Source organism: Panicum virgatum, chromosome 1N, assembly GCF_016808335.1.
Source record: "Panicum virgatum strain AP13 chromosome 1N, P.virgatum_v5, whole genome shotgun sequence".
NCBI classification, from domain to species: Eukaryota; Viridiplantae; Streptophyta; class Magnoliopsida; order Poales; family Poaceae; genus Panicum; species Panicum virgatum.
Window position 1 is genome coordinate 61,079,106 of NC_053145.1, and position 26,418 is coordinate 61,105,523.

Consider the following 26,418-nt stretch of genomic DNA (forward strand, 5'->3'; position numbering starts at 1 on the left):
CTCTCGCCATGTGCGGCAGAAGCCCACGCAGTTTCGCGGCTCCCGACAGCATCCCCTCGCATGGGAAAAAGACTCCTCGCGGCCCGCCTCCGGCAATGGGCAATGGCCATCGATGCGGTTCCCCTTGCTAGGGCAGACATGGCGCGAAAGGCTACACGCCTCCTGCCCTCACGGACGTGGAGACGGTGGTGGCAAGCAACGTGCGAGCGTCAGTGGTGGCCGCAGTGGTGCAGCCATGGCAGCAGAGCAGAGATACGCATGGCGGGGGCGCACATGGAACTCTCTTCTTTGCAGTTGCAGCGCCCTGTGCCCGTGGCCCGTGGGGTTACAGAGGGAATGGACGGTTGGAAGGGATCCCTTTTTTCTTTACTTTTTTACTTTAATTTTCAGTTTTGAGTGAGCGCCTTCTGGATGGTTCTTGGCGCGCAAAGGTTTTTTTTTAAGTAAATTGGCGCGTAAAGTTTGAGTCCTCGTTCGAGCGGCAGTACATTCTCTGACTGTATGCTCTGGTTTTGAAATGGTACAGAATGAAACAAACATCTAAGCATATCTTTTGGAAAAGCATTTTGAAAGATTGTTGACTCAGATTTCCAAAAAAAAAAAGATTGTTGACTCCACAATGAACTGCGACAGCATTTTGAAAGGGTATCTCGACAAGCATATCCCGCCCCGCCCGTATTGGTATACGAGTCGTACTGACAGTACCCCTGGTAAAGCATGCGCAGTCATGCAGATCGACTGGGTCCATGGACATGGGAGCAACATGAAAATGGGCTGTGGCTTTGGGAGTTTGGGTTTCAAATACGGGCAAGAGCCCAGCCAAGAGGGTAGTATTGGCAAAGGTTTTCAGTTTAGCAACGACAACGAAATGCTAAAAAATTTCTAGGGTTCAAGTGCAGGAAATGGGACAGCCGTAGGGAATTGCGGACGGAAGCGTACGTCGCCCTCGCGTATTTCGGGGGCGCCAGTTGGCCAGACGCCGTGGCACGGGAGCCGAGAGGACTCTGGACTCCGGCGAGGCGACGCCCCGTCCGGCACCATCCGACCTGACGGATGCGTGCTGTCGCCTCCGTGACCGCTTGGTGTCTTCGTTCAACGCGAGACATCAGTGGACGCGCGATTTTCTCCTCTCCGGCTCTCCGCCGAATTGCCGAAATGCGTGCCTCTTGCTTCCTCGGGCTCGCCGACGACCGGAAGACTGCCCCGGCGGCGGGCGTCACACTCCCACAAGCAGTGGGCTGCCCAAACAATGGCCCTTCGGGCCCTGCCATACATCGCGCGATTGTGCAAGACATTTGGGGCTTGGACCACTAATTGGACTTCACCACAAAACTAGTAGATTCGGCCTGGCAGGCCGCAAAGCCCGTGGTCGGCAACCAAGACAATTCGTGGTTTTTTATTTTTATATTTTTTAATTTTGTTTTTTACAAAAATATATTTTCGTTTTCGAAATTTACAGAAATATACCCCGGCCGCCCGGCAGCCGGGCGGCCGGCATCCGGTCGCCCTGCTGCGGGACGGCAAGGGCTTTTCTGCAAAAAATTTCGTGGAAAATTTGCGCGCCGGCCCCTGGAGGACCGGTCGCCCGGCAGAGGGGCGGCCGGCCCCCCAGGTCGCCCGGCAGTGGGGGCGGCGGGTCTTGGCCGCCCGCCAGCAGGGCGACCGGCTCCCCCATCCTTATATAAGAGTTGGCTGTTTCCCCCACCCCTCATTTGCATCACTAAAATTACAGAAACCAAGAAAAGAAAGGGAGGAAGGGAGAGAGGCGAAGCCCTACTAGATTTTCGAGCCGGCGACTGCAGGTATCCAAAATTCTTCTACACTTTACAAATAGATTATGTTGTAATTATTTTTGTTGACACAGTAGATTAGCAATCAGTTTAATATCATCATTGTGTGCCCAGATATGTCGAGCAAGCTTCGTTTTCAAGTTCATTATTTTTCAAGTTCATTATGGTGACTACTATATTTCTCATGATGCGTATGGAGTAAATCTATCAGCTTTTGAATGCAGAGAGTGCGGAATAGATAAACTCTTAGAGAGGGGTTTTGGTTCTATATGTAAATGCTTTCACGAGATATTCAATGTGAATCCAAAGACCCATTTCCTAACCGTTCAGACTATGACGAATTAGACAACTGAAGGGGATTTCTGGGAGTTGATGCTTATAACAAATATCGAAGAATGACTGACTTACATGCAAACAACTCTTGACCGCGGGTGGACTCTTGCAATGCTAATTCAGATTCACCAGAAGACAGCTCATTTTCTCCATTTATTTCTTCCCCATTCTCTTTCCTCACTCGCCTAGGTTTTCCTGCCGCCGCAGCCTGGTCGATCCGCGCCCATCGTTCGTCGCCGCTCGCTGGAGAGGCGGCTTGGGCTCGACCTCAACATGCTCCAGTGCTGGAAACGGAGACGGGGCTGGGGATGGCGTGGATCTCACGAAAGCGATGGCGGATGAGGCCAGCTTCGACCACGAGGGAGCGACGCGAGCGGGGTCGCTTCCTGCGAGCAGTGGTCAGAGCACGGCGGCGGATCCTTCGGTGATGGCTGCATCGATTGTGCACGCGGCGGGGAGGAAGGCGACGTAGCGGTTGATGAAGGACATGCTCGCGCGCAGGGAAGGGATTAACGCGCAGTGCCGATGGCTGGTTCCAGTGTAGCCCACGCGCCCTGGCACTCGTTGTACCCGCACCCGCCCCGTGGCCACCCCCTCCCATGTCGTCCTACGCGCGCTGCCGCAGGAACCAGCCATCGCGCGGCCGACTGGGAGCAGAGCAGAGCGCAGGGCGATGAGAGGAGGCATGATAGTGCCGGGGGCAACACGTCTCTCTACCGGCACAGGCAGCAGGCACAGTAGCAGCCTTGCAAGTTGCAGCACAATGCAGAGCCACTGATGCAACGAGCGAGAAACCCCAGACATTAGCTAGCTCAGCACACTTGCGATTCGTGATCCTTCCACCTTGTTGTCTCTTTTTGTTCTCCCATGCTGAATGTGTTTCTGATCTCTCTGTTGTTAGCAGGGGAGGTGTGCAAGGCTGGCATTGACGGATCCAAGTAAGTTTTTGGTTCGCCCGTCATATGATTGATGAATTGCCCGTGTGGGGGCACTGATGCACCATCTATGTTATCGGTGTGTATTTGACCATGTGTATGCTGTTTTGTGAATTGATTAGGTTTCATGTGATACTTAGCTGGACGTTGCTAGTGTCGCCATGTCGGAGAAGGCGTACATCAGTTAGTTCAATACAAAGAGGCCATTGTTTTACTGCCGTAGAATTTGTATGTGTGGAAATAGGCACAAGGTGCTTGCCAATTTCAATAATAGTGCATTTTATTTTTCTGCAATGCCTTAGATAATTTGGCCCCTATACTATTGATTACATTAGCTTTACTTTGTTTCTCTAAAGCTCAAAGTTGATAAACTACAGCCTATAAATTTATGTGGTACATTTAGCGCTGAGTTCACAATGTAATATACTGTACCCAGTACCCACATCTTTTTTATATGTTTTCTTATTTAAGCAAGGCCCCTACTGAACAACTTTATTTTGTGCTTGTTGCAGAACTATTGGATGTTTGGCAGTGATTCATTAGATGAGTCCTTAGGGGGGATGATCAAGGTGAGCTAGATGTGTGTACTGCACAACTCCCTACTATCTCATTTTTGTCTGTTATGAATTTTTACAACTTTTTTGTTGCAGAAATTATCCAAGTTGTACTGCAATTGACATATTTCCTGTTGGCTATCAAAGTATATGCAATGGTCTTTTTATTACTGATCTTCATCTTTCAAATTGAACCTGTGGATTACCATTCTGCATGCTGAATGTAGTTAGAACGATTCTTTGTTTGGCTGACATATTTTTGTGAAATTGTATTAATAATACTTTGAATAACTTTTATTTTAAATATAGGAGATAACTATGTTTTCAAAAAACTTCTGGACTAACTTTTATGTAGTTGCTAACACAAGTTTTTCCTTAGAAGTAATAAAGAAAATTTATGTGAAGTAAGTTATTCGTCAAAATTTGGTGAAAAGTCTTGTGTACAATTTTTTTAATGTTAATTCAGAAGCTTTCTATGTAAGTATTTTATTAAAAAATTTGGTCTAAGTTTTCTAGATAAGTTTACTAATAACAAAACTTTACAAAAGTTATGTTAATAACTTTTTTATTAACGTTTTTCCAAAAGATTTTCTCTAAAAAATATTGTTTAAAATTTATTAACAAAACTTTGGTTGGTAACTTATTTATCAAAGTTCTTCCAGAAAATTCTTCTAGAAAGATTTCTTTAAAAAGTTGTTAGGGAAATTTCTATGTAAAGATTTTCGTGAAATAATTTTTGTCTAAGGTTTCTAGATAAGTTTTCCAAGAACAAATGTTTTACAAAACTTGTCTTTGCAAAGTTTTTTTTACTAAGTTTTCTCGATAATTGTTTTATAGGAAAGTTACTGGGGAAATTCTATAGGAACAATTTATTTATAAAGTCTTCTATATAAGTTACTTACAATAGTTTGTTCAATTGTTTGTTTAAAAATTTGTTACACAATTTTTTGAATAATTCTTAGGTTATTTTTTACCTAACTTCAGAAGTATATTTTCTAAATGAGTTTTACCTACTAAGTCATCTTCACAAGTTTTTTCAAAGTCTTTTAATTGGAAAGTTTATTCATGAAAATATTTACTAAATTTTTATTCCCTAATTTTGATGGAAGCTTTATTATATGTAAGATTTTCTATGAAAACACATTAAACCTTTTCTGAGAATTTTTTTCTTGATAAGGTTTCGTATCAAATTCTCTAGAAAATTTTTTTGTAAACAAATCTTGTCGAAGAGTTTGGCTACATTGTTTTTCATATGAAAGTTTATCCTGCTAAAATTTAAATTGCCTTTCATACATAAGTTTATCATGAAAATATGTATATTTAACTTGCAACACATTGCAAAGGTAGGTTCAGTTTCCTTTTATATATATTTATTGGTGATGTGCGGTGAATGTTGCTTTTCTGATTCCTTGATCGAAAGGGGTGCTGGTCAGCCTCATATTTCTAGGTTCTAAGGCATCCCTTGGCAAACAGGGTTATCATAGGCATCCTGCAGGTGATGGTCTCAAGGTAGTCTAGAATAGGTTCTTTAGCTAATAGAACTGTATGCATGTTTTTAAGTTTTTAGCGAATAGATGGGATACATACTTCAGGAACACTTTGCTTCTGCAATTTATTTTGAACGAGCCCGCGCAACCTGCTTTAAGTAGAATTACCTCAATATATGCAGGAGAAAAATCAGATAGACTGATTCCATTGTATATGTACCCTTTCAAAAAGAAACAAATCATGCATATCTTTCAAAACAATTGCCATGTATATAACAAAAAGATGACATCCCTGTGACATGCATATCACCTATCTATTATTTTCATTGGAAATAAAAAATGCACCTTTTGCTAATTACAAAATATTTCGCCTATAATAGATCTTAACTGCAAGATATCATGCTGCGACAGGCAAAATCAGCAAACGTTACATGTCATGGGTGTACGACGTGATTTGAGCTAGGGATATGACTGACCAGGTGAATTCTTTTCTACCTAATCCATGTCATGAGATAGGATTTGCAAATGTCGCGTGATGAGAGGGGAAAAGAGCAAACGTGTGATGTGATTTGAGCTAGGAGATGACTGGCCAGGTGATGGGGGGCAAAAATAGAAATATTAGATCTCAACTAATCATGCATGGAAGTTGGATACAAAATTTTATATCAATCGTTCACTGTTCTGTGTATCTAGCATAAAGTTATATATCTAAATATGTTCGAATAAAAATTATATACAAAATTTTTCTTTCTGGATAAGTTATTACATCCTTTTCGCATAAGTTTAATATATAAAACGATAACACTAATGATATTGAAACAACGTGCTGGCTGACATAAGCATTATCATATATAAGTGCGTAGAGAAAAATAGGTACGCAAGTTTTTACAAAGTAATTACAAAACTTATGTGTATAACTATTTTGTAAAAAGCGAAAATTAGGTACGCAAGTTTTTACAGTAAAAAGTTTGAATAAGAAAACTTTGCAAAAAAATAAGGCAAATAACTTAGGTAAATAACTTGTTTATATATATGATGGTAAAACGTTAGTGGATTTGTTCTATATGTATAAGTTATGTGACCAATTTTTATGAACTTAGGTGTAAATCTTTAAATGAGATATATTTATTTTCAAAAAGTTTAGTCGTTATAATTTGTATGAATACATAATAAATTTTGCATTTTTTGGTGTAACAAAATAGCATATAATTTGTGTTTTGGGAAAAAAAAATAGACTCATCACATTCCTAAAACAGTTAATGGGAGAAAAGATCCAGGTGTATCTGCACCAACCACTCCCCACACAAGTCCTAACTCGTTGGGCCGAGTATGACAGTATGACGTGGCTGACTCTAACCAGTTAGGACGAGAATGACAGTATTACGTGACTGACCCTAATCAGTATGGCAGGTCATCCTTAGTATATAGAAAAAACCCATTATACAAAAGTATATGGTCATGGAGTAGAACCCTTAAAAATCTAGAGCACCCTAACTCGTTGGGCCGAGTATGATAGTATGGCGTGACTGACTCTAACCAGTTAGGACGAGAATAACAGTATTACGTGACTGACCCTAACCAGTTAGGACGAGAATGGCAGTACTACGTGACTGACCCTAATCAGTATAGCATGTCACTATTAGTATATAGTTAAAACCCATTATACAAAAAATATATGGTCATGAAGTATAACCCTTAAAAATCCAGAGCACCCTAACTCGTTGGGCCGAGTATGAAAGTATGACGTGACTGACCCTAACCAGTTAGGACGAAAATGACAGTATTACATGACTGACCCTAACCAGTTAGGACGAGAATAGCAGTACTACGTGACTAACCCTAATCAGTATAGCATGTCATCATTAGTATATAGTTAAAACCCATTATACAAAAAGTATATGGTCATGGAGTAGAACCCTTAAAAATCCAAAGTACCCTAACTCGTTGGGCCGAGTATGACGTGACTGACCCTAACCAGTTAGGACGAGAATGGCAGTACTACGTGACTGGCCCTAATCAGTATAGCGTGTCATCATTAGTATATAGTTAAAACCCATTATACAAAAAATATATGGTCATGGAGTAAAACCCTTAAAAATCCAGAGCACCCTAACTCGTTGGGCCGAATATGAAAGTATGACGTGACTGACCCTAATCAGTTAGGACGAGAATGACAGTATTACGTGAATGACCCTAACCAATTAGGACTAGAATGGCAGTACTACGTGACTGACCCTAATCAATATAGCATGTCACTATTAGTATATAGTTAAAACCCATTATACAAAAGTATATGGTCATGGAGTAGAACCCTTAAAAATCCAGAGCACCCTAACTCGTTGGGCCGAGTGTGACAGTATGACGTGACTGGCCCTAACCAGTTAGGACGAGAATGCCAGTATTACGTGACTGACCCTAATCGGTATGACAGGTTATCCTTAGTATATAGTAAAAACCCATTATACAAAAATATATGGTCATGGAGTCTAACCCTAAAAAAATTCCAGAACACCCTAACTCATGAAGGAAAGAGGGAGACGAAAAGGCCAGATAAGATGAGAGGGAAAACGAAAAGAGAGAGGGAAAAGAAGGCATAGATTTCAAAAATCCACCCGCCGTCCCTGTTTGTGGTTTGGAGAGCTTGATATTTGTGGACCCCACATATTTCTAATTTCCAATATCCCAAAAATCTGGGCTGTAAAAAATGAACTAATGACATACATAACGGGCCACGCCGGCAGCAACAAACTAGGCCAAAAAAAATAAACCACATGCGAACTGGGCCAGACAAAAACGGAACAGCGGAAAAGGGAAGGAGAATGCGCTCCCGCGCCGGATGCCGGCCCGTGCCTGTGGGGTCGCAGCGGCTGTCGGATCCGCGATGCTGAAATTGCAGTCGCCCGTGACTTCCAAAAGTTACGGTCGATTTTCACCCACACATACTCGCGCGCGGCCCCACCCATTCACGCCCACGCCCCTCCCTTTTCTTTTCTCTTTTCTTCACTCTCCCTCTGAATCTGACTATCCCGGGACGGGAGCTTCGCCTCTCCCAACCAAGGCGAGCGGGGCGACGGCGGGCACCGCGAGCGGCGGCGGCGGAGCGGATGGAGGGGAGCGGCGCGGCGGCGGGCTCCGCGAGCGGCGGCGGCGGAGCGGATGGAGGGGAGCGGCGCGGCGGCGGCGGAGCGGATGGAGGGGAGCACCGCGGCGGCGGGCACCTCCGCCTCTCTCCGACGGCCCCGGATCCGCGGTGGCAGGGGCTCGCGGCCCCGGATCCGCGGCAAAAAATTTTTCACAATTTTTTTTGAATCCCTTTGATTTTCGGATGAATATTTTTTTAATGATGCAAAAAAAATTCTTGAAATTTTTCTGCTCTCCAATTTTTTTTCTTGAAAATTTTTCTGCTCTCTATTTTTCTTGAAATGTTTTTTTGGTCTCCAAAATTTTCCTTGTATTTTTTAATCAGAAAACGATAAAAAATTTCTATAAATGAAAAAAAAGCAACGGTCGGAATATCGACCGTAGGGAAGGGGTCCCTACGGTTGACCGTAAATTAGCGTGGCCCTATCAGATCCTTTGTTGGAAGGAGAAGTAGCGCGCGACGGCCAGAATGAAATCCGCAGTTGCATGGCATGTGACAGCCTGTGGGAAAGCTGCGCGAGATTTAAGAGTTTTTTTTTTTTTCAGATTGTTTGGTGCGTGAGTCATCGGATTAACTGCGGCGATGCTTAAACTTAGCTAGCCGTAGCAGCCACAGTGAGGGTGCGTCTGGTCTGTAGTACTCTGTGGTAGTGTACAGTATTTCTTTAAGCCACGTGGACACAGGTGGCGAGCAATCTCTCAAATTCAAACTATAAAAAAAACAGTACTTCTTTTATGCGCATCTTTGAGCGTGGCAATTATTGGGGCATGTCTTTGATGTGCCATTGTAGCAAATCTATGCCGTCGGCGACGCACCGCCCCGCGGTAAAAAAAAATGAGATGGATGGTGGCTGCGGTAGTTAGGATTTGAAGGTGGGGAGTGATTTCTGCATGAAATTTATTGGATGTGAGAGGAGCTTTCGAATTCAACTAGTAACAACTCTTAAGATTTAGGGTGCGTTTAGTTCCCAAAAAATTTGGTTGGAAATTTTTACAACACTAATTAGAAATATTAAATATAGACTAATTATAAAACTAATTACACGGATGGACAGAAAATCACGAGACGAATCTCTATTAAACCTAATTAATTCATCATTAGAGATTGTTTACTATAGCACGATATTGTCTAATCATTGCATAATTAGATTTATTAGATTCGTCTCGCGATTTTGCCCGGGGGTTATTGAATGAGTTTTGTCAGATATCCACATTTAATACTCTTAATTAGTAGTCAAACATTCGAAATTACTGTAGTGCGTGAAAAATTTTGGGAACTAATCAGAAGACTAGAACATATGGCACCCATTCAGACGCTCGGCATCGGGTTGTGCCGCCATCGTCTACCGAGCTGCTGCCTCCTCGCACACTACAACATCCGCTTCCTCCGCGGCCTCAACTGAGAGGGGATTAGGGTTTGGGGCCATGAGGGGGTTATTGGAAAAGTGCCTAGAGGGATTTTTGTAAAGATCCGAGCATTATTAAATTTCTTCTTATTTGTGTCGAAATAAACATAAGTTCGAGCTTTTACGTGAAAAATATGAATGTTGGTATTGTATTGTCGGGATGATCTTGGTTTAGTTATAACTTTTTAGAAAATTGGGGATTCTATTTGCAAATAGCCAAAGGTTAAAGGTTGGGGATCGTGAGGGGGTTATTGGCAAAGTGCCTCGTGGGGGGATTTTTGTAAAGACTCGAGTATTATCGAATTTTATCTTCTTTGTGTCAAAATAAATATTAGTTCGAGATGCTAAGTGAAAAATATATGAATGTGGGGAGTGTACTGTTGGGACGAGCTAAGTTTAGTTGTAATTTTTAGATAATTGAGAGCCATGAGAGGGGTTATCGGAAAGAGGGCCTCGTAAAGGGGTTTTTGTAAAGACCCGAGCATTATCAAATTTCTCCTTCTTTGCGTCGAAATAAATATTAGTTTGAGATACTACGTGAAAAAATATATAAAAAAAATATATGAACGTGGGGAGTGTACTGTTGAGATGAGCTAGATTTAATTTATAGTTTTTAGAAAACTGGAAGACCTTTTTGCAAAATAGCTAAAAGCTTGGCTGCGCGGCACATTAAAAATGGCCATGTGAAGAGTACATCAGTACATACAGTTTCTACAACTCCATTTACCGGCCGGCGGGAACGGACGCACGCGCTTCGCCTCCAAAACTTGATAATTTACATCACCTCGTACCGGATCAAAGTGATTCAGACCATGCATGAGCACGGCAGCAGCACAGGTCTCTTACATTACATCGCCGTCGCTGTCTACTGCCCCCTCGCCCGGTGGCATCATCGCGCGCGCGCGTCCGCCCACGCTCCCCCGGCACGCCAACCACCGTCTCCCGGCGCAAATGCGCCGGCCGCGCACCGCCTGGAAGAAGCACGCCCGCGGGCGCGCGTCCAGGGTCCCGCGACGGGAGGCGCGTCGGCGTCGCCAACCGGCTCGCTCACCAGTCACCACTGGTACTTGGCCTTGACGAGCACGTCCTCATACAGCTCCGCGGCGTGATCCCAGCTGAGGTCCTGCGCCATGCCGCGCGCCTGCAGGCCCCGCCAGCTCTCCTTGTAGTTCCGGTACGTGTTGAGGCAGTGCCCGAGCGCGTCGATCATCCGGTTCGCCTCCGCACGGTCGAACGTCCAGCCGAGCCCGGCGTCCGCGAACGGGTCGAAGGGCGCCACCGTGTCGCGGAGCCCGCCCACGGCGTGCACCACGGGCACCGTGCCGTACGCCATGGCGTACAGCTGGTTCAGCCCGCACGGCTCGAACCGCGACGGCATCAGCAGGACGTCCGCGCCCGCCGTGATGCGGTGCGCCATGGGCACCGAGAACCCCACCCACGCCCGCACCTTGTCCTTGTGCTCCGCCTCGCACCGCCGCAGCAGGTCCTCCAGGTCGGGCCGCCCCGTGCCCAGCATCACCAGCTGCACGTCCTGCCCCGCGATCCAGTGGATGGCGTCCGCGATGATGTCGACGCCCTTCTGGTGGTCCAGACGCCCGATGAAGCCGATCAGCGGCACGTCGTCGCGGGCCTGCAGCCCCAGCTGCTGCTGCAGGGCCGCCTTGCACTGCCGCTTGCCCGTGTCCAGCGTCTCGAACGTGTAGTTGGTGTAGCCGTCAGAGTGAAGGTGCACGTCCACCGCGGGATTCCATTCGCCCATGTCGATGCCGTTCACGATGCCCTGCAGCTTCCAGTCGTGCTGGTTTATGATGTCGTGGAGTCCCCACCCACCTTCCGATGTCTTCAGCTCCCACAGGTACCCACTGCTCACGGTCACCACCCGGTCTGCCATCTTCAGCCCGGCAGCAAAGACGTTGCTGTGATCGCCACCAACAGGATCGTACAGCTTGAAGTGATCGATGTAGTGTTCAGGCAGGTCGAAATTGAAGAAGTCATCTACAGGGCCACGGCCCTGCAAGAAAGGAAGCATAGCTGCATCAGTATTGGGTGTCAAGTAGCAAAAGCCAACTGAAATACATTAACCAAATGAATAATTTATGTCTGAACCACTACATCAGTCTTCGTTATGTTTCATGAACTAAGAACTAAATTGACGCCTGAATGTTAAAAAGAACCAAATTGGATCCTGGAAGTAGAAAAGAATTGATGCTGGAAAGTAGCAAATGTTTTGCATAGCCAGCAAAAACATGTTTCTAGATATCTGTAACCTTCCAGTCCGACAAAAAAATAATGGCCACTTTACTAATACACTACCACATTGGCACATTCTGTCCTTTTCACTGAACTCCGTAGTTTACTTCATCTAAATATCAGATCGCTACTCAAGTGGAGGAAACTAGTAGCTTAACAAGCTTTCAGATTTACCAACTTGTGAAATAATTGACATCATTATGTACATCTGTAGAGGTACAAATGGGTACCCCTTAGGGTATCCATTGCTACTCTTTAGTTCAAAAAATTGTAGTAGTTTCTCAAAATGAGGTCCCACTTTGAAAAACTAGTACAAACTTTTGAACTAAAGAGGGGCGGTGGATACCCTTAGGGGCACCTATTTGCACCCCTATACATCTGAAAAATCTGCATGACAAAAACCTACAGAGATATCAGATATGGATAAAACAAGTACAGGTGATTCAGAATGGAGCACACTACTGGAACAAGTCCCAGAGAAAAGAGAGGCAAGCTAAGATTAAGGTGCAAAACCTGATGAGCAATATTGTGTATCACAAGAACGGATCGAGCATACTGCATCAAACCATTGTCTCGGTAATAGGCCTTCAGATAGACGGGCAAAAGTGCAGTATGCCAATCATTAGCAATGAAAACTAAATTGCCATCACCATAAATGGCACCACCGCATGGAGCATACCATGGAACCTGCAAATGTTCAGAAGAATTTTGAAAACAAACATAATGGCATATTGATTCACTATAATAATCATAAGCATATATGAGCTGCAATTCAGTTGTTATGCAAAATCATTCAATGAGTTGCATAGAAAGCTTGCTGCAAGAAATTCAAAAGCAATTGATAGATCTGCAGAATAATGTAATCCTGCTGGGAAAATAGAAAACAAATATATAATGGGTAACCAGAGTACATATGCTACAAGTTTGTGGGGCCAGGACACAGTTGCATATCAAATACCTCCAGTAATGCACTATCTTCTAATTGATCAATGATCAGTAAAATTAGATATCAAAAAGTCAACATTAGTTCTCATTGTGAAATGCTTAGAAATCTATAGCAGTTAGCAGTACAATAGGGGAAGGTACCTCAACAGCAGCCTTGCAGAACAAAATCATGCGCTTCAAAACATCCTGCCATCATATGACAAAATGTACAAACATAGTTTAAATGAACGTGCTAGGCATTCAATTTAATTTTCTACTGTTGAGAGAAGCACTAGAAAATTGGTCTTTACCATTCTTTTTCCTCCATAAATATCATTGTGCCGGTGACGGAAGGGAGGGGCTTCTATAAATACAAAATCAACTCCATCAATATAAGAATGAAAATAAGTCACCTCTGAATCCTGCAAAACACATCAAGGAGAAATTCAGTTCTACTATTATCCTTTTCTTTCATACAGGACACTACAGACTCTTTCCAATTTTTTCCATACCTGTCCAGCTACCTTGTAACGTCTCCGTACACCTAAATCCCGGGCTTCTGCATACTCGCCATACCTTGGTATCACGACCTGATATTGGAACACACATTTGCATTACTTTTCTTGTCACATATGCATTCTATTTTTCCTCCCTTTGTTTTTGTGGACCTGTACTATATGAGGTTGTTTTTCAATGTTGCAGAAAGATCAAGAATTCGGAATTGTCTGCAATTAGGAGCATGACAGCTTAAGCACAGCATCTGTTATATCATTTCATTACTGCTCCTAGCAATGTAAGAACTAGTACTCTATTGCAAGAGACATGTTTTCTTAGGACTACAGAATTAAATGAGTGTGTGTACCATAACACGGTGTCCTCTCCTCGCCAAAGCCTTGGGCAAAGCACCCACAACATCTCCAAGACCACCTATGCGGCACCAATCGTCAGAGCAAATAACGAAACTAACAGCTTCAAACCAGTACAGTGTTTGGATTCAATAGCACTAACACAGCAGAAATGCGATTTACCTGTTTTGCAGAAAGGAGCACATTCAGAAGCCACCACGACGATATTCATCACATTCGGCCCAGCCAAAGGGCCAGGTTCCTTGCCTTCACTATCATCAGCAGCACCCGCCGCAGCTTCCGTAGCCGCAGAGGCATCAGCCTTAGCTTCCACCGGTTCAGCGATGCCAACACTTTCCTTAGCATCATCCAATGCGGCCGGCTTCGGTTCTGCAACTTTCGCACTGGCATCCATTTCTGTCTCAGAGACAGGAGCTGGCGACTCGGCTGTGGGTGGTTCGGACACTGGGGCAGCAGATTTGCTCGCACTGCTGCTCCCAAGCGCCCCATTTTCGTTTGCAGCGCTGCGGCGTTGCTTCGGCGCGGATGTCACAGCTTTGGGAGGTGAAGCAGAATCTGCAGCCTGAATTCACAATGGATTTGCTCAGAAATTTCAGCATCAGTGAAGCGGAGCAAAGAAACTTGCACAAAGTTCAGCGATGCAGCAGCTTGAACATACAATTTCAACCGTGTGTCACATGTAGTGTTACAGCAAGTAAAAATAGACGCACGGCTGAAACGTGGACGCTGCATTCCGACTGAAACGGCGACTAGCTGCGCAATTTGAACTAAATAATTCTCCCTTCTGACAAGCAAACTGCGCACAAATCCGAAATGATCTTATACTATTTTGTTTATGCGAAACAACATGGAATTTTTCCTGTTCAAGTGTCAACTGTGTAGGGAATCAACCTTGGCCTTGCTGCCCTGCACGGCGACCCCCTTCGGCGTGGACGTGGAGCTCTCCCCTGCCGCCGCGGCCTCCTCACCCTCGCTCCCGCCCGGCGCCGCCGCGGCGCGCACCGGCGCGGATGCATCCCGAGGCGGGCCCCGCAGCGCCCAATGCAACCGCAGCCCCGCGCCGCCGTAGCCATACGAGTGCAGAGCCGCGCCGACCCTGCTCCGCCTGCGCCGCGGCGAGGAGGACGCGACGAGGAGGAGGAAAGCCGAAGACGAGGAAGCGATTGCCCCCGACATGGGATCCCAAAGCACAGGTTCTGCTGCTGCTAATTCTCCCGATACTACCAGAAGGATTCGAGACTGGAGAAAGGAGGCGAGAATGGCGAGCGGCGTGGCGCACGAGGGAATTAAGCTGAAAGATCTGCGCGTGGTTGTGAGGCCGTCGTTGAGGTTAAGGCGGGGCCGGTGGGCCTTGCGGGGGGTGGGTGGGGACGAAGACGAGACGACAAAGGCCGTCTTTGGTAAAACATCTAATCAAGATTTCAAAAAAAAAAAAAAAGACAAACTTCCGGTCATTGAGTACTAAATGTAGTCTATTTGTAAAAATTTTTTAGGGATGAGTGTAACTTTTCGAGATAAATCTAATGACGGTAATTAATTGATGATTTGCTACAGTGATGTCACAGTAACCATCCTCTAATCACGCGGTCAAAGACTTCATTAGATTTGTCTCGCGATTTACACGGGGAGTTGTGGAGGTGGTTTTGTAATTAGACCTCATTTAATATTCTAAATTAGTGATCAAAAGACAAAAAAGTTTTGGCGAAATTTTTTACCGCCTCAACCAAACACGGCCAAAGAAAGGGCAAAGAGAGGGAGGCAACGGCCTCGGTCACTCTCCCCTGTTTTTGCATTTTGAGTATTTTTTTCTTCAAATATTTCGGCTTTATTTTGACTCGGGGTGTGGCTGACCTGCGGGCCAGGGATGGCTATCGTGTGCCCCACGTGGAGTATAATGGTTGAAACTATTGGTCACTGCATAAATGGGCCCCAGCGATGTCGTGACGACGGAAGCGTACCCGAGAGAGGTTCGTTACTGCTACTCCCTCTGTTTTGGGCATTAATTAATTTTGACAAACTTTGATCAATTTTTAAGAAAAATAATATTATTTATAATATTAAATTTTGTAATCCACCATAAAGTACATTAATAGTATGGTGGATAGTATTGTTGTTGCTATATTTTGTATAGACATGATCAAAGTTAGTCAAATTTAAGTTAGAATAAATCTAATATAATATTTAAATAAAAACTGAATGAGTAGCTCGGATGACAGATGGGTGGCGCGTGTGTCCGGCGATATTGAGCCTGGTTGGCTTCAAATTTTTGCTGGACCAAAAGCAAGATATGTCGATAAAATTTGGTTATCAATTGATTTGTATTTAATAATTGATCATTTAATATTTATGGTTAAATTTGTGGTAAATTACTAGAAACTTCTTTAAAACCTTACAAGAGGGGGAAATCGGCTGTCATGTTTTGGTACTAAATCACATAAGTACCTAAATTACAGTTTGACAATACGTATAAATTGGCATGTCCATAATTTGCCTTGCCATGAATTTATCTTGGTAAAATCTGACATGCAACCAATCAGGCTCATTATTGCCGTGTAGGTGTTTAAAAGAAACACAGATTGAGATGGAAAAAAAACTCAGCTATTTGTGGGGATGGTACTAGAAAGGAGCGGCCAGAAACACGTGCCCTGATATCTGTGGCTTATTTCGATACAGAGGGGCCCGTGACTTGGACATTGCTATCATGTAACGTGAGCTTTCTAGTTGGCCAGTCCCAACCCATGGTGTCCATAGATGGTGCCTTAAGGAAAGAGTTAAAACATTACTCATGGACACTGCCTCTCAAATGCACATTACATTCAGTTGTTTCCATAGACAAGAAAATTTAATAATTCTTTGCATATCATGTAAACGGAGATGGATTAATTGTGCATGCATCTATGCATCCACTATCATGCAATTCGATTACAGAACATATAGTTGAGAATAATCTGAAGCAAGGGTGGCTCTCGGGGCTCCACCAGCAGCAAGACCAGCATTTGGAGCACCTTGCGCTCCAGGAGAGCCACCAGCGATAGGAGGAAGACCGGCCGATGCATCTCTATTGGATCTCGACCTCCGCTTCTTCGAATCCGAATGATTCATTCTTGCACAAGATCTGGGGGCAACTTCTTCCTCAGGCATGAACTGGAGATGCTGCCGGGGGAGACCTCCGCTATTGGCAAGCCTCCGCACTTGTCCCTGCGGCTGTTGGTAGCAAGATGGATGGGCGGATGGGTGCCGAATCTTGGAGGAGCCGGATGGGATTTCAACAATTGAAATTGGGGTGGGATTTGGATCTTGTGCTGATTGCCGATGGGAAAAAATGGGGTCTGCGAGATTTATGGATGGAGGACGCTGATGAGGATTCAGATGCGCGCAAAAAAAATTGCAAGGCTCTTCTGGGCGGGAGAGACTCGTGCGCGGGAGGAGTAGGCGCGCGCAACGCCATGGCGGGACGGAGGTGCGGCAGCACGGACGCAGTGGATCGAGGCGATGAGGAAAACAGGGGGAAGAAACGAAGAGAGCTGCCCAACGCCGATGTTGGTGGTTTCTTTCGTCTTGGATGAGCCGCCGACGACCCGGTGTCATGTGTTTTGCTTCTCTCTCTTCCTTAAATCTCATGCCACATCAGATTTTTTGATTACATGGCAGCTTATTAATTCTATAGACACCATCCTAGTTGGAGGGTTGGTACTGGTCTTATCTTTTTGAAGCGTCCCCTCATAAGAGAAGACTTAAATGTGATACAAATATCAGTCCCAGGAGGCTGATAACACATTTATTACATCAGATGGTATATCACCGTACAACTCTACGCGGTAATGGGTAGTGAAGCGCCACTATCGCGAGGATAATAACTAAAACTCACACAATGATATTAACTACGAAGAGGTCATCAGAGTCTTGCGCCATACGGAGCTCCTGCGGTGACCCTATCCACAGGCAAGGTTGGGTGCAGAACGGAACCCCTACTCAACGTCCTCGGGAACAAAGTCTGGATCTTCCTCTGTAAAAATTAAGTAAGGGGTGAGTACAAACGTATTCAGCAAGTCCAACCACACCCACGGAGTGGGTATAAACAGAATACATGCACATGGTAAATCAAGGATGAGGCTAGGGTTTAATTTGCGGAAAGCTAATTTTTATGCATGGGTTCATTTGAAAAGATTTTTCTTAAAGCGATTCTTTTGTAACCGAATGGGGTTGATCCACACAGGATCCAAGTTTTAAATTGTTATCGGACTCCTCGTCCGCCGTAGCACACGGCACAGCTGCCGGACACTTTTCCAAAACAACTCACGCCAACCCATCCATTCCCTGAAGAAACAATAGTTGTGTGACCAAACCATAACTCGCCTAGTACCGTGGGCACGGCTATTCGAATAAATTTTAACTCTGCAGAGGTGTGCAACTTTACCCACAAGCTGGTACCACAGCACGATCACCTTAGTGTCGGTGCAGATCCCAACAAAGCCATTACCCACCTTAGCTAGACCTGACTAGCCACCACGGGATACACCAAGGGGCCTCCGACCTATCTCCGAGGTTTAGCCGGGGCATAAGTCACACAGAGCTTATCTCTTCTCCTTAGTCACCCGTTGCTCTCAGCTCTCCTGATGGCTATCAGACTAACTAGTGGGGTTTATGCTAAGCCGTTGCTACATACAACGGTCGAGTGGTTTGCACGATAGTGGAGTTAGGCAAGATGGCACATTAACTCGGTCCTTAGTTGTGACAAGATGGATATCTCCCAACCTCGCTCAACCACACAGGTACGAGCACACCTTTTGGCAATTCACACAGAAGTGCCATCCATCTCATCTTTCTTTTGTTTCCAAAAGTTCCACATTTTCGCTTCCCACACACTCACACATTTTCCTTTTTGTAAAATAAGTTGTACAGTATTTAAGGTCGTAAGCGTTCTAGCAGCAATTAACATCAAAATAGAATAAATCATATTCAGACGTTAATCTAGGTGGTCAAGGAATAGTTATAACAAATCAAGGGGTGGCTATCCAACCGGGTTTTAGCAGCAAAACGACATGCAATTTTGAAAACAGGCCAATAGGTTGTGTTTATAAAACTGGGACAAAATATGCATCAAAGGATGGGATTGAACTTGCCGTTCTCAAAGCCTTCCGGGAAGTCCTGATCAAGGTAATGTCCTTCAGGTTCGGGGTCGCACACTTGCTCGCGGTACTTCTCGTCGACGGGTCCTCCCTCGTTCACACCGTGATCTACGACGCACACAAACAAATACACAATAAAGATTTTATAGTTGAGCTCGAATCGCAAACAATTAGTATATGGAGATAGAAGTAATATTTTTGGATGATTTTCTAATGGCACGGCCAAAACTATGTTAGAAATGGCGTGGTAAAGTTTTAGGTCAATCGGAGAATGTTTGGTGCATAAAATGATAGGTTAAAGGAGTGGTTAGGGCTAAACTGGGGTTTTGGGGCCTCTTTGTAATTATTCTCGGAAGAGAAAGGGCTTGATTGTAATTTCTAGAAAGATCAGGGTGGCCATAGAAAATAGGTGCGGGTCTATTTATAAATGGGTTACATGGTGGAAGAGTTTGTTTTGGAATATAATAAAGGAGAGGGTTTCTTTTGCAAAAAGGCAAGAGAGAGTGAGAGGGCTCTTTAAGAAATAGAGGGAACGGCGGGGGGGGGGGGGGGTCTGGGAAATTTCGCCCTTCTTCTACCTCCCCTCGCTGAGAAACAGGGGAGGGGTCGAGGGGGCGCCGGCGGCGGCCTTGCCGGCGGCCTCGGGGAACGACGACGCTCGGGAAGAGGGGGAAAAGGGAGAGGGAGGTCCGTGTGGTCGATTCCCGGCCGCAGCTCGGGCAGAGGTGGAGCGAAACGGCCTGGCCACGACGGCCGGCGGGCGGCGGTGGCCCTGGGCTGGCATCCTGGAGGCGCGGCGGCGGTCAAGGAGAGGGGGAAAAGAGAGAGGGGACCAAGAGGGTGCTACCCCCTACCTTGGCTCGGGCTGTTGTGCAGCAAGGAGGGCTGCCCACAGCGGCGGGCAGAGGTGGGGCAGAGGAGCTCCGGCGGCGGCGCTGCAGAGCTTGGGTGGAGGCGAGCGGCGGCTGAGGTGGTAGTGGTGGTGAGAGGCTGCGCGAGGGGCCTATTTATAGGCTGGGTAAGGCGGTGGAGGAGCGGAGCCACGGTGGTGGCCAGCCGGCGAGCTCGGTGGGACGCCTTTAGTGGCATGGGGGCGGGCTCGGCTGCTTGCCGGTGTCGCAGAGCGGCGCGAGCGTCGAGGGCGTCAGCGTGCAGGGGAGGACAAGCACGGGGAGGAGGGGCCGACTGCTGTGCTCGGCGTCAGGCCCTGCTCACGAGCAGTACGGCGAGGCGGGCACAGGAAGGCGGTGGCAGTGCTGATCGACGGGCGGCGCGGCGAGCATCGGGGTCGCGTGGAATGCATGCTGCGCACAGGGCGCGCGCGCGGCGCGTGGACAGACGACGGGACGAGTCGGCGAGCGGCGCGGCGAGCGGTGAGCGGCGCGGCCGCGTGGTGCGCGTGGGCAGGGGCGCGCGCGTGGGCAGTGGGAGGAGGCGGCACCGAGCGGGGCAGTGCGCAAGAGAGCGCGGCAGAGAGGAGGGACGAAGGAGAGAGAGAGAGAGAAGGAGGAAAAAAGGAAAAAAGAAAAGGGAAAAGGAAAAGAAAAAGAAAGAGAAAGGGAGAGAGAGAGAGTGCCGCGGCGGGATTCTCGGCGGCGACCACGGGATCGGATGAGCACGCGCATTGGTCGGCGACACGCAGCGCATTGCGCGGAACGAGGGAAAGAAAGAGATGGGACGGCGATTGATTTCGGTGTCGGACGGCGAAACGCGGGGAAGGACTTTGGGAGATTTGAAGCTCGGACGAAGAGGGAATGATTTGAGCTCATCGATGAAAAGGAATTTTTGAAAATTATTTTTAGTGCGCGATTTATCTTGGTAAATTTTTCGGGATGTTACAATCCTACCCCACTTAAAATGAATCTCGTCCTTGAGATTCGGCTGGTTCTTAAAGAGATGGGGAATCTCCTTCTTCAGTGCATCTTCGCGTTCCCATGTAGCTTCTTCTATTCTGTGTCTGCTCCATTGCACTCTACATATCTGTACTTCTGAGTTCCTCATTCTTTTTGTGATAGTTTCCAGAATTTTGACCGGTACTTCCTGGTATCGCAGGTCTGGCTGCAAATCTATTGCTTTCACTGGCACGTGTTCTGTCTCGGGTTCCCTCAAACATCTCCTTAGCTGAGATACATGGAACACCGGGTGTATATTTGACATTCCTTCTGGTAGCTCTAGACTGTATGCTACGGCTCCGACTTTCTTCAGAACTTGGTACGGTCCAATGTACCGAGGGGCCAACTTTCCTTGTACTTGAAATATTCGAGTCCCCCGAATAGGTGAAACCTTAAGGTAGACAAACTCTCCCGGGTTGAAGCTTATTTCTCGTCTCTTCTTGTCTGCGTAGCTCCTCTGTCAAGACTGGGCGGCCTTCAGTTTTTCTCTAATCTTGGCCACTCTTTCTTCCGCTTCCTTTTTGAGTGCGGGTCCAACTAGGGCACGTTCTCCAACTTCTGACCACATCAGGAGAGTTCTGCATTTTCTCCCATAAAGTGCTTCGAATGGTGACATACCCAAGCTTGCTTGATAACCGTTGTTGTATGAAAATTCCGCATAAGGCAAACTCTGCTCCCAATCCTTGTCATAGGTAAGGACACATGCTCTCAACATATCCTCCATAATCTGATTTACCCTTTCTATTTGGCCATCCGTTTGTGGGTGGTAGGCGGAGCTGAAATCCAATTTGGTGCCCATGGATTTATGCAAACTTTTCCAAAATCTAGAGGTGAATTGGGTCCCTCTATCTGAAACAATTCTGCTAGGCACACCATGCAACTTTACTATATTTTCCACATAAAGCTTATCTAACTTTTCTCCACCGTAATTGGTCCGCACGGGTATGAAATGAGCCGCTTTAGTGAGTCGGTCCACTATTACCCATATGGAGTCATGCCCTTTCTGTGTTCTGGGCAAACCTACTGCAAAGTCCATTCCTATCTTATCCCATTTCCAAATCGGAATGGGTAGGGGTTGCAACAATCCTGCTGGCTTCTGATGTTCGGCCTTGATCCTTTGATAAGTATCACAATGGGCGACAAACCGTGCAATATCCGCATTCATTCCCTTCCACCAATATTTTTGTTTTAAATCCATATACATCTTGGTGGATCCTGGGTGGATGAAATAGGCCGAGTTATGGGCTTCATCCATAATTATCTGCCGGAAGTCTTCTTCCTTGGGCACACAAATCCTATTTTTATACCATAAAGTTCCCTCATTATCCACTCTAAAGTCCGGTGCCTTATTTTCTCCAGTATGCATTCGGATTTTCATCAAGTCCTTGTCCGAACTTTGGCCTTTCTGATTTCGTCCTCCAGAGTGGGTTGAACGCTCATCTTGCGAATGGAACCCTGGGGGACGATGTGCATATTTAATCGTGCTATTTCTTCTTGTAGATGGGCATCCTTAGGTCCATAAGATTTTCGACTTAGGGCATCTGCTACTACATTAGCTTTACCAGGGTGGTATTGAATTTCCACATTATAATCCTTAACCAGTTCTAACCACCTTTTTTGCCTTAAGTTCAAATCTGGCTGGGTGAAAATATACTTCAAACTCTTATGGTCGGTGTAGATCTCACACTTATTTCCAATTAGATAATGTCTCCAAATCTTGAGGGCATGCACTACGGCTGCAAACTCCAGATCATGTGTTGGGTAATTCTGCTCATGAGGCCTGAGCTGTCGGGAAGCATAAGCTACTACCTTCCCATCTTGCATGAGGACACATCCTAACCCTTGGCGGAATGCATCACAGTAGATGAGAAAGTCCCGATGAATATCCGGTAGGGTCAGCACTGGGGCGGTCGTCAACCTATTCTTCAATTCTTGGAAACTTCTTTCGCATGACTCTGTCCAGGTGAATTTCTTATCCTTCTTGAGCAGCTCTGTCATGGGCCGGACTATCTTGGAAAATCCTTCAATGAACCTCCGATAATACCCAGCTAATCTAAGAAAGCTTCTGATTTCGCTAACATTGGTTGGCTGCTGCCAATTGGAAACTGCCTCAACTTTCTCGGGGTCCACTGCTACTCCTTCAGTGGTCAAAATATGACCAAGGAAATCTACTTTCTCAAGCCAGAATTCACACTTGCTGAATTTGGCATATAGCTTATGTACTCTTAGCTTTTCCAGAACCACTCTAAGGTGTTGTTCATGCTCTTGAGCACTTTTGGAGTAGATGAGTATGTCGTCAATAAAGACTACGATAAACTTATCTAACTCGTCCATAAACACCTTGCTCATGAGATTCATGAAATAAGCAGGTGCATTGGTGAGTCCTAAAGACATCACCGTAAACTCAAACTGCCCGTAACGGGTGACAAAAACTATCTTTGGGATGTCACTTTCCTTAATCTTGAGATGATAACATCCTGACCTCAGATCAATCTTGGAGAAGTACTTGGCTTCTTTTAGCTGATAAAAAAAGATCATCAATCCTGAGGAGGGGGTACTTATTCTTGATGGTTACCTCATTCAGCGCACGGTAATCTACACACAAGCTCATACTCCCATTCAGCGCACTTTGTTGTAATTCTTCCAGTTGCTTCTTCAATTCCGCCAATTCGGAGGCTGCCGTCCTATAGGGTCTCTTAGCTATAGGAGAGGTTCTAGGGACAAGGTCGATGACAAACTCTATATCCCTATCTGGTGGCATTCCGGGAAGTTCTTCAGAGAAAACATCTGGGTATTCGTTTACTACTGGAACTTATTCCAAGGACTTAGCTTCCATGCTAAACACCATTGGGTCTAGTCCACTTCCCCGGGTATGGCAAGTCACTCGTACTCCTTCTGGGTTCGTTAGGTGTACCTCCTTGTCAGTACAACCTATGAGACTATTGTGTAGGTTTAACCAGTCCATTCCAAGGATCACGTCTATTCCCTTAGACTTAAGTACTACTTGGTCTGCTAGAAATTCTACCCCACTTAAATTGATCCTTACCCGCAGACAACCTAGTTGACACTTGATGTCACCTCCAGGCGTCCAGGTTAATAGGGGTGTTTTTAGTAGTACCGTAGGTATATTGTGCTTCTCCTCAAAACTGGAGGATATGAATGAATGTGATGCTCCAGAATCAAAAAATACTGTTGCAAGGGCTGTGCTGACTAAAAACTTCAATGCCCCGAGCTCTTGAGCCTCTTGCACGTTGATGTGGTTAACGCGGGCTCGTCCAAATGCCCACTGGGGCTGCCTCATCTACTGGCTATTGTTGTTGGTGTTACTGTTGTCGCGGATAGGCACTCGGTTGGAACCTGATACAACTAGCCTTGGTCTAGAGGAAGTCCTTTAACTCCTCATTTATGCTCTACCCGCGGGACCTTGGGCGGGTGATGGTATTGGACAAGGCTTCCAGCAGAAGGGTCTGATTGTTCACAACCTGTTCCAAATCAATAAATGGTGGGGGTGGTGGCCGTTGTGACTTCAATTGAATTTTCCCTTCATGCTAGTTTACTTCCTGTTCTTGCTGAGCAGAGATTTGTCCTTGCACACCCTGCTGCATTTCTGCACTAGGGGTGGCTTTGGGCTGACTTGGGATGGTCCTGATGGCATTTTTGAGAGGTATCAGCCGATTGGGTGGGACTCTCCATGAGACTTGGATTGGGATTAAGGTGATGTTTAAGTTATTTAATTCATATTTTTGAAAAGGCAGAATCCACCTCCTGCCGAAAAGCACACAATTAACAAACACACATACTAGCAAACAACAAGCACAAACAACTTCATTACTGCAAGGGAGTTACACACCGGGATAAGGCCAAATGCGTACTACACATCCGGGTACAAAGGTCACAATTAAGGGTACAACTTAAGCCAGAGGGACTGGGGGGGTTTCTTCTAGGGTGGCTTCGGGACAAGCTACTCGCGGGGCGAGTCTTCTCCTGGGGCGGAGTGTGCTTCCTGGGGAATGAGCAGTCCTTGCTCACCGTTCTCTAGGTTTTTGTTTTCCAGGAGTTGCGCAGCAGCTTCTCCTTCAACGGCGGCAGTAGACCCTTCAGGGTTCTCGGGTGGGGCTTGTGGGGTCCCAAAAAGTGGTCCCCATCCTATGACGGGTGTCCTAAGTAGGACATGGTTTTCCCTAATTGCCGGGACTGGCATTCCACTTCTGGTCCATTCTTGCATACGTCGGTGCCGGGCCTGCCTGAGGCTCTCCTGGGCAACCGCTTCACTACTGACCGCGGCTGCGGCTCTTGCCTCGGCTTGAGCTGCCCGGATCTGTTGCAGTCTTACCGCGAGCTCTGCTTATTCGGCCCGGTGGACTTGCTCCCTCAGGATGTTGGCTTGTTCGTCAAAGAGCTGATCCAAGGAGGCTAAGTAAGTAGCCACTTGGTACAGGGGGTCCTCTTCATGGCGGCGACGTTCCAGGCTTCTCATGCGGGCTTCCCAAACTGGGGTACCACAGCACGATCACCTTAGTGTCTGTGCAGATACCATCAAAGCCATTACCCACTCTATCTAGACCTGACTAGCCAACATGGGCTCTACCAAGGGGCCATTGACCTGACACCGAGGTTTAACCGGGGCATAAGTCACCACGACCTTATCCCTTCTCCTTGGTCACCCGTCGCTCTCAGCTCTCCTGATGGCTATCAGACTAACTAGTGGGGTTTATGCTAAGCCGTTGCCACATACAACGGTCGAGTGGTTCGCACGATAGTTGAGTTAGGCAAGATGACACATCAACTGGGTCTTTAATTGTGACAGGATGGATATCTCCCAACCTTCTTGCTCTACCACAACGGTACGAGCCTCCGACGCATGACAATCCTCCCAGGGAATGCCGTTCATCCATCCCATCTTAACATTTTATTCTTTATAACCCAACTTCCCTTTTCTTCATACTCATGCATTTTCCCTTTTATAAAGCATGTTGTAACCATTTTTGAGTGTAATAAAATGAGTACCGGGTCCTAAGCGGTGCTTTAGCAGGGATTAACATCCATAAAGAATAAATCATATATAGACGTTAATCTAGGTGGTCAAGGAATGGTTATAACAAATCAAGGGGTGGCTATCCAACCATGTTTTAGCAGTAAAAACATATGCAATTTTGTAAAACAGGCCAATAGGTTGTGTTTATAAAACTGAGTCGAAATATGCAATCAAAGGATGAGATTAAACTTGCCCTCTTCAAAGCCTTCCGGGAGGTCCTGATCGAGGTACTGTCCTTCGAGTTCGGGGTCGCGGTACTGGCCCTCGAACTCTTGCTCGTGGTACTGCTCGTCGACGGGTTCTTCCTCGTTCACACCGTGATCTACGGCACACACAAACAAACACACAATAAAGAAAAAGAAATAAAGGTTTTATCGTTGAGCTCGAATCGGAAGAAATTAAGATATGGAGATAGGAGTAATATTTTTGGGTGGTTTTCCAATGGCATGGCCGAAATTATGTTAGAAATGGCGTGGTAAAGTTTTGGCGCAAACGGAGGATTTATGGCGCATGAAATGATGAGTCGAAGGAGTGATTAGGGGTTAAATAGGGGTTCAAGGGCTTCTTTGTAATTATTTTTGAGAGTGGAAGGACTTGATTATAATTTCTAAAAATATTTGTTTTACTCCGAAAAGGGGCAGGGGTCTATTTGAAATTATGTTTATATGGTGGACGG

The 26,418-nt window shown here is 46.0% G+C and overlaps 1 protein-coding gene across 2 annotated transcripts; it reads right to left on the reverse strand.

Annotated features, from left to right (window-relative positions):
* Positions 1-10,277: 10,277 nt before the first annotated feature.
* On the reverse strand, positions 10,278-15,012 carry LOC120657230 (soluble starch synthase 2-2, chloroplastic/amyloplastic-like). Of its 2 annotated transcripts, XM_039935512.1 has the most exons (9): positions 14,578-14,702; positions 14,345-14,482; positions 13,849-14,248; positions 13,683-13,747; positions 13,333-13,410; positions 13,132-13,242; positions 12,983-13,027; positions 12,410-12,583; positions 10,278-11,657 (listed from the first exon to the last, which is right to left on the reverse strand). In XM_039935512.1, the coding sequence occupies exons 3-9, from the start codon at positions 14,078-14,080 to the stop codon at positions 10,701-10,703; spliced, it is 1,662 nt and encodes a 553-aa protein (XP_039791446.1). In that variant the 5' UTR covers positions 14,081-14,248; positions 14,345-14,482; positions 14,578-14,702; the 3' UTR covers positions 10,278-10,700. The 2 variants fall into 2 exon arrangements, with proteins under 2 accessions (XP_039791446.1, XP_039791445.1); XM_039935511.1 differs by lacking the exon at positions 14,345-14,482 and having other exon boundaries at positions 14,578-15,012.
* Between the last annotated feature and the right edge of the window lie 11,406 nt (positions 15,013-26,418).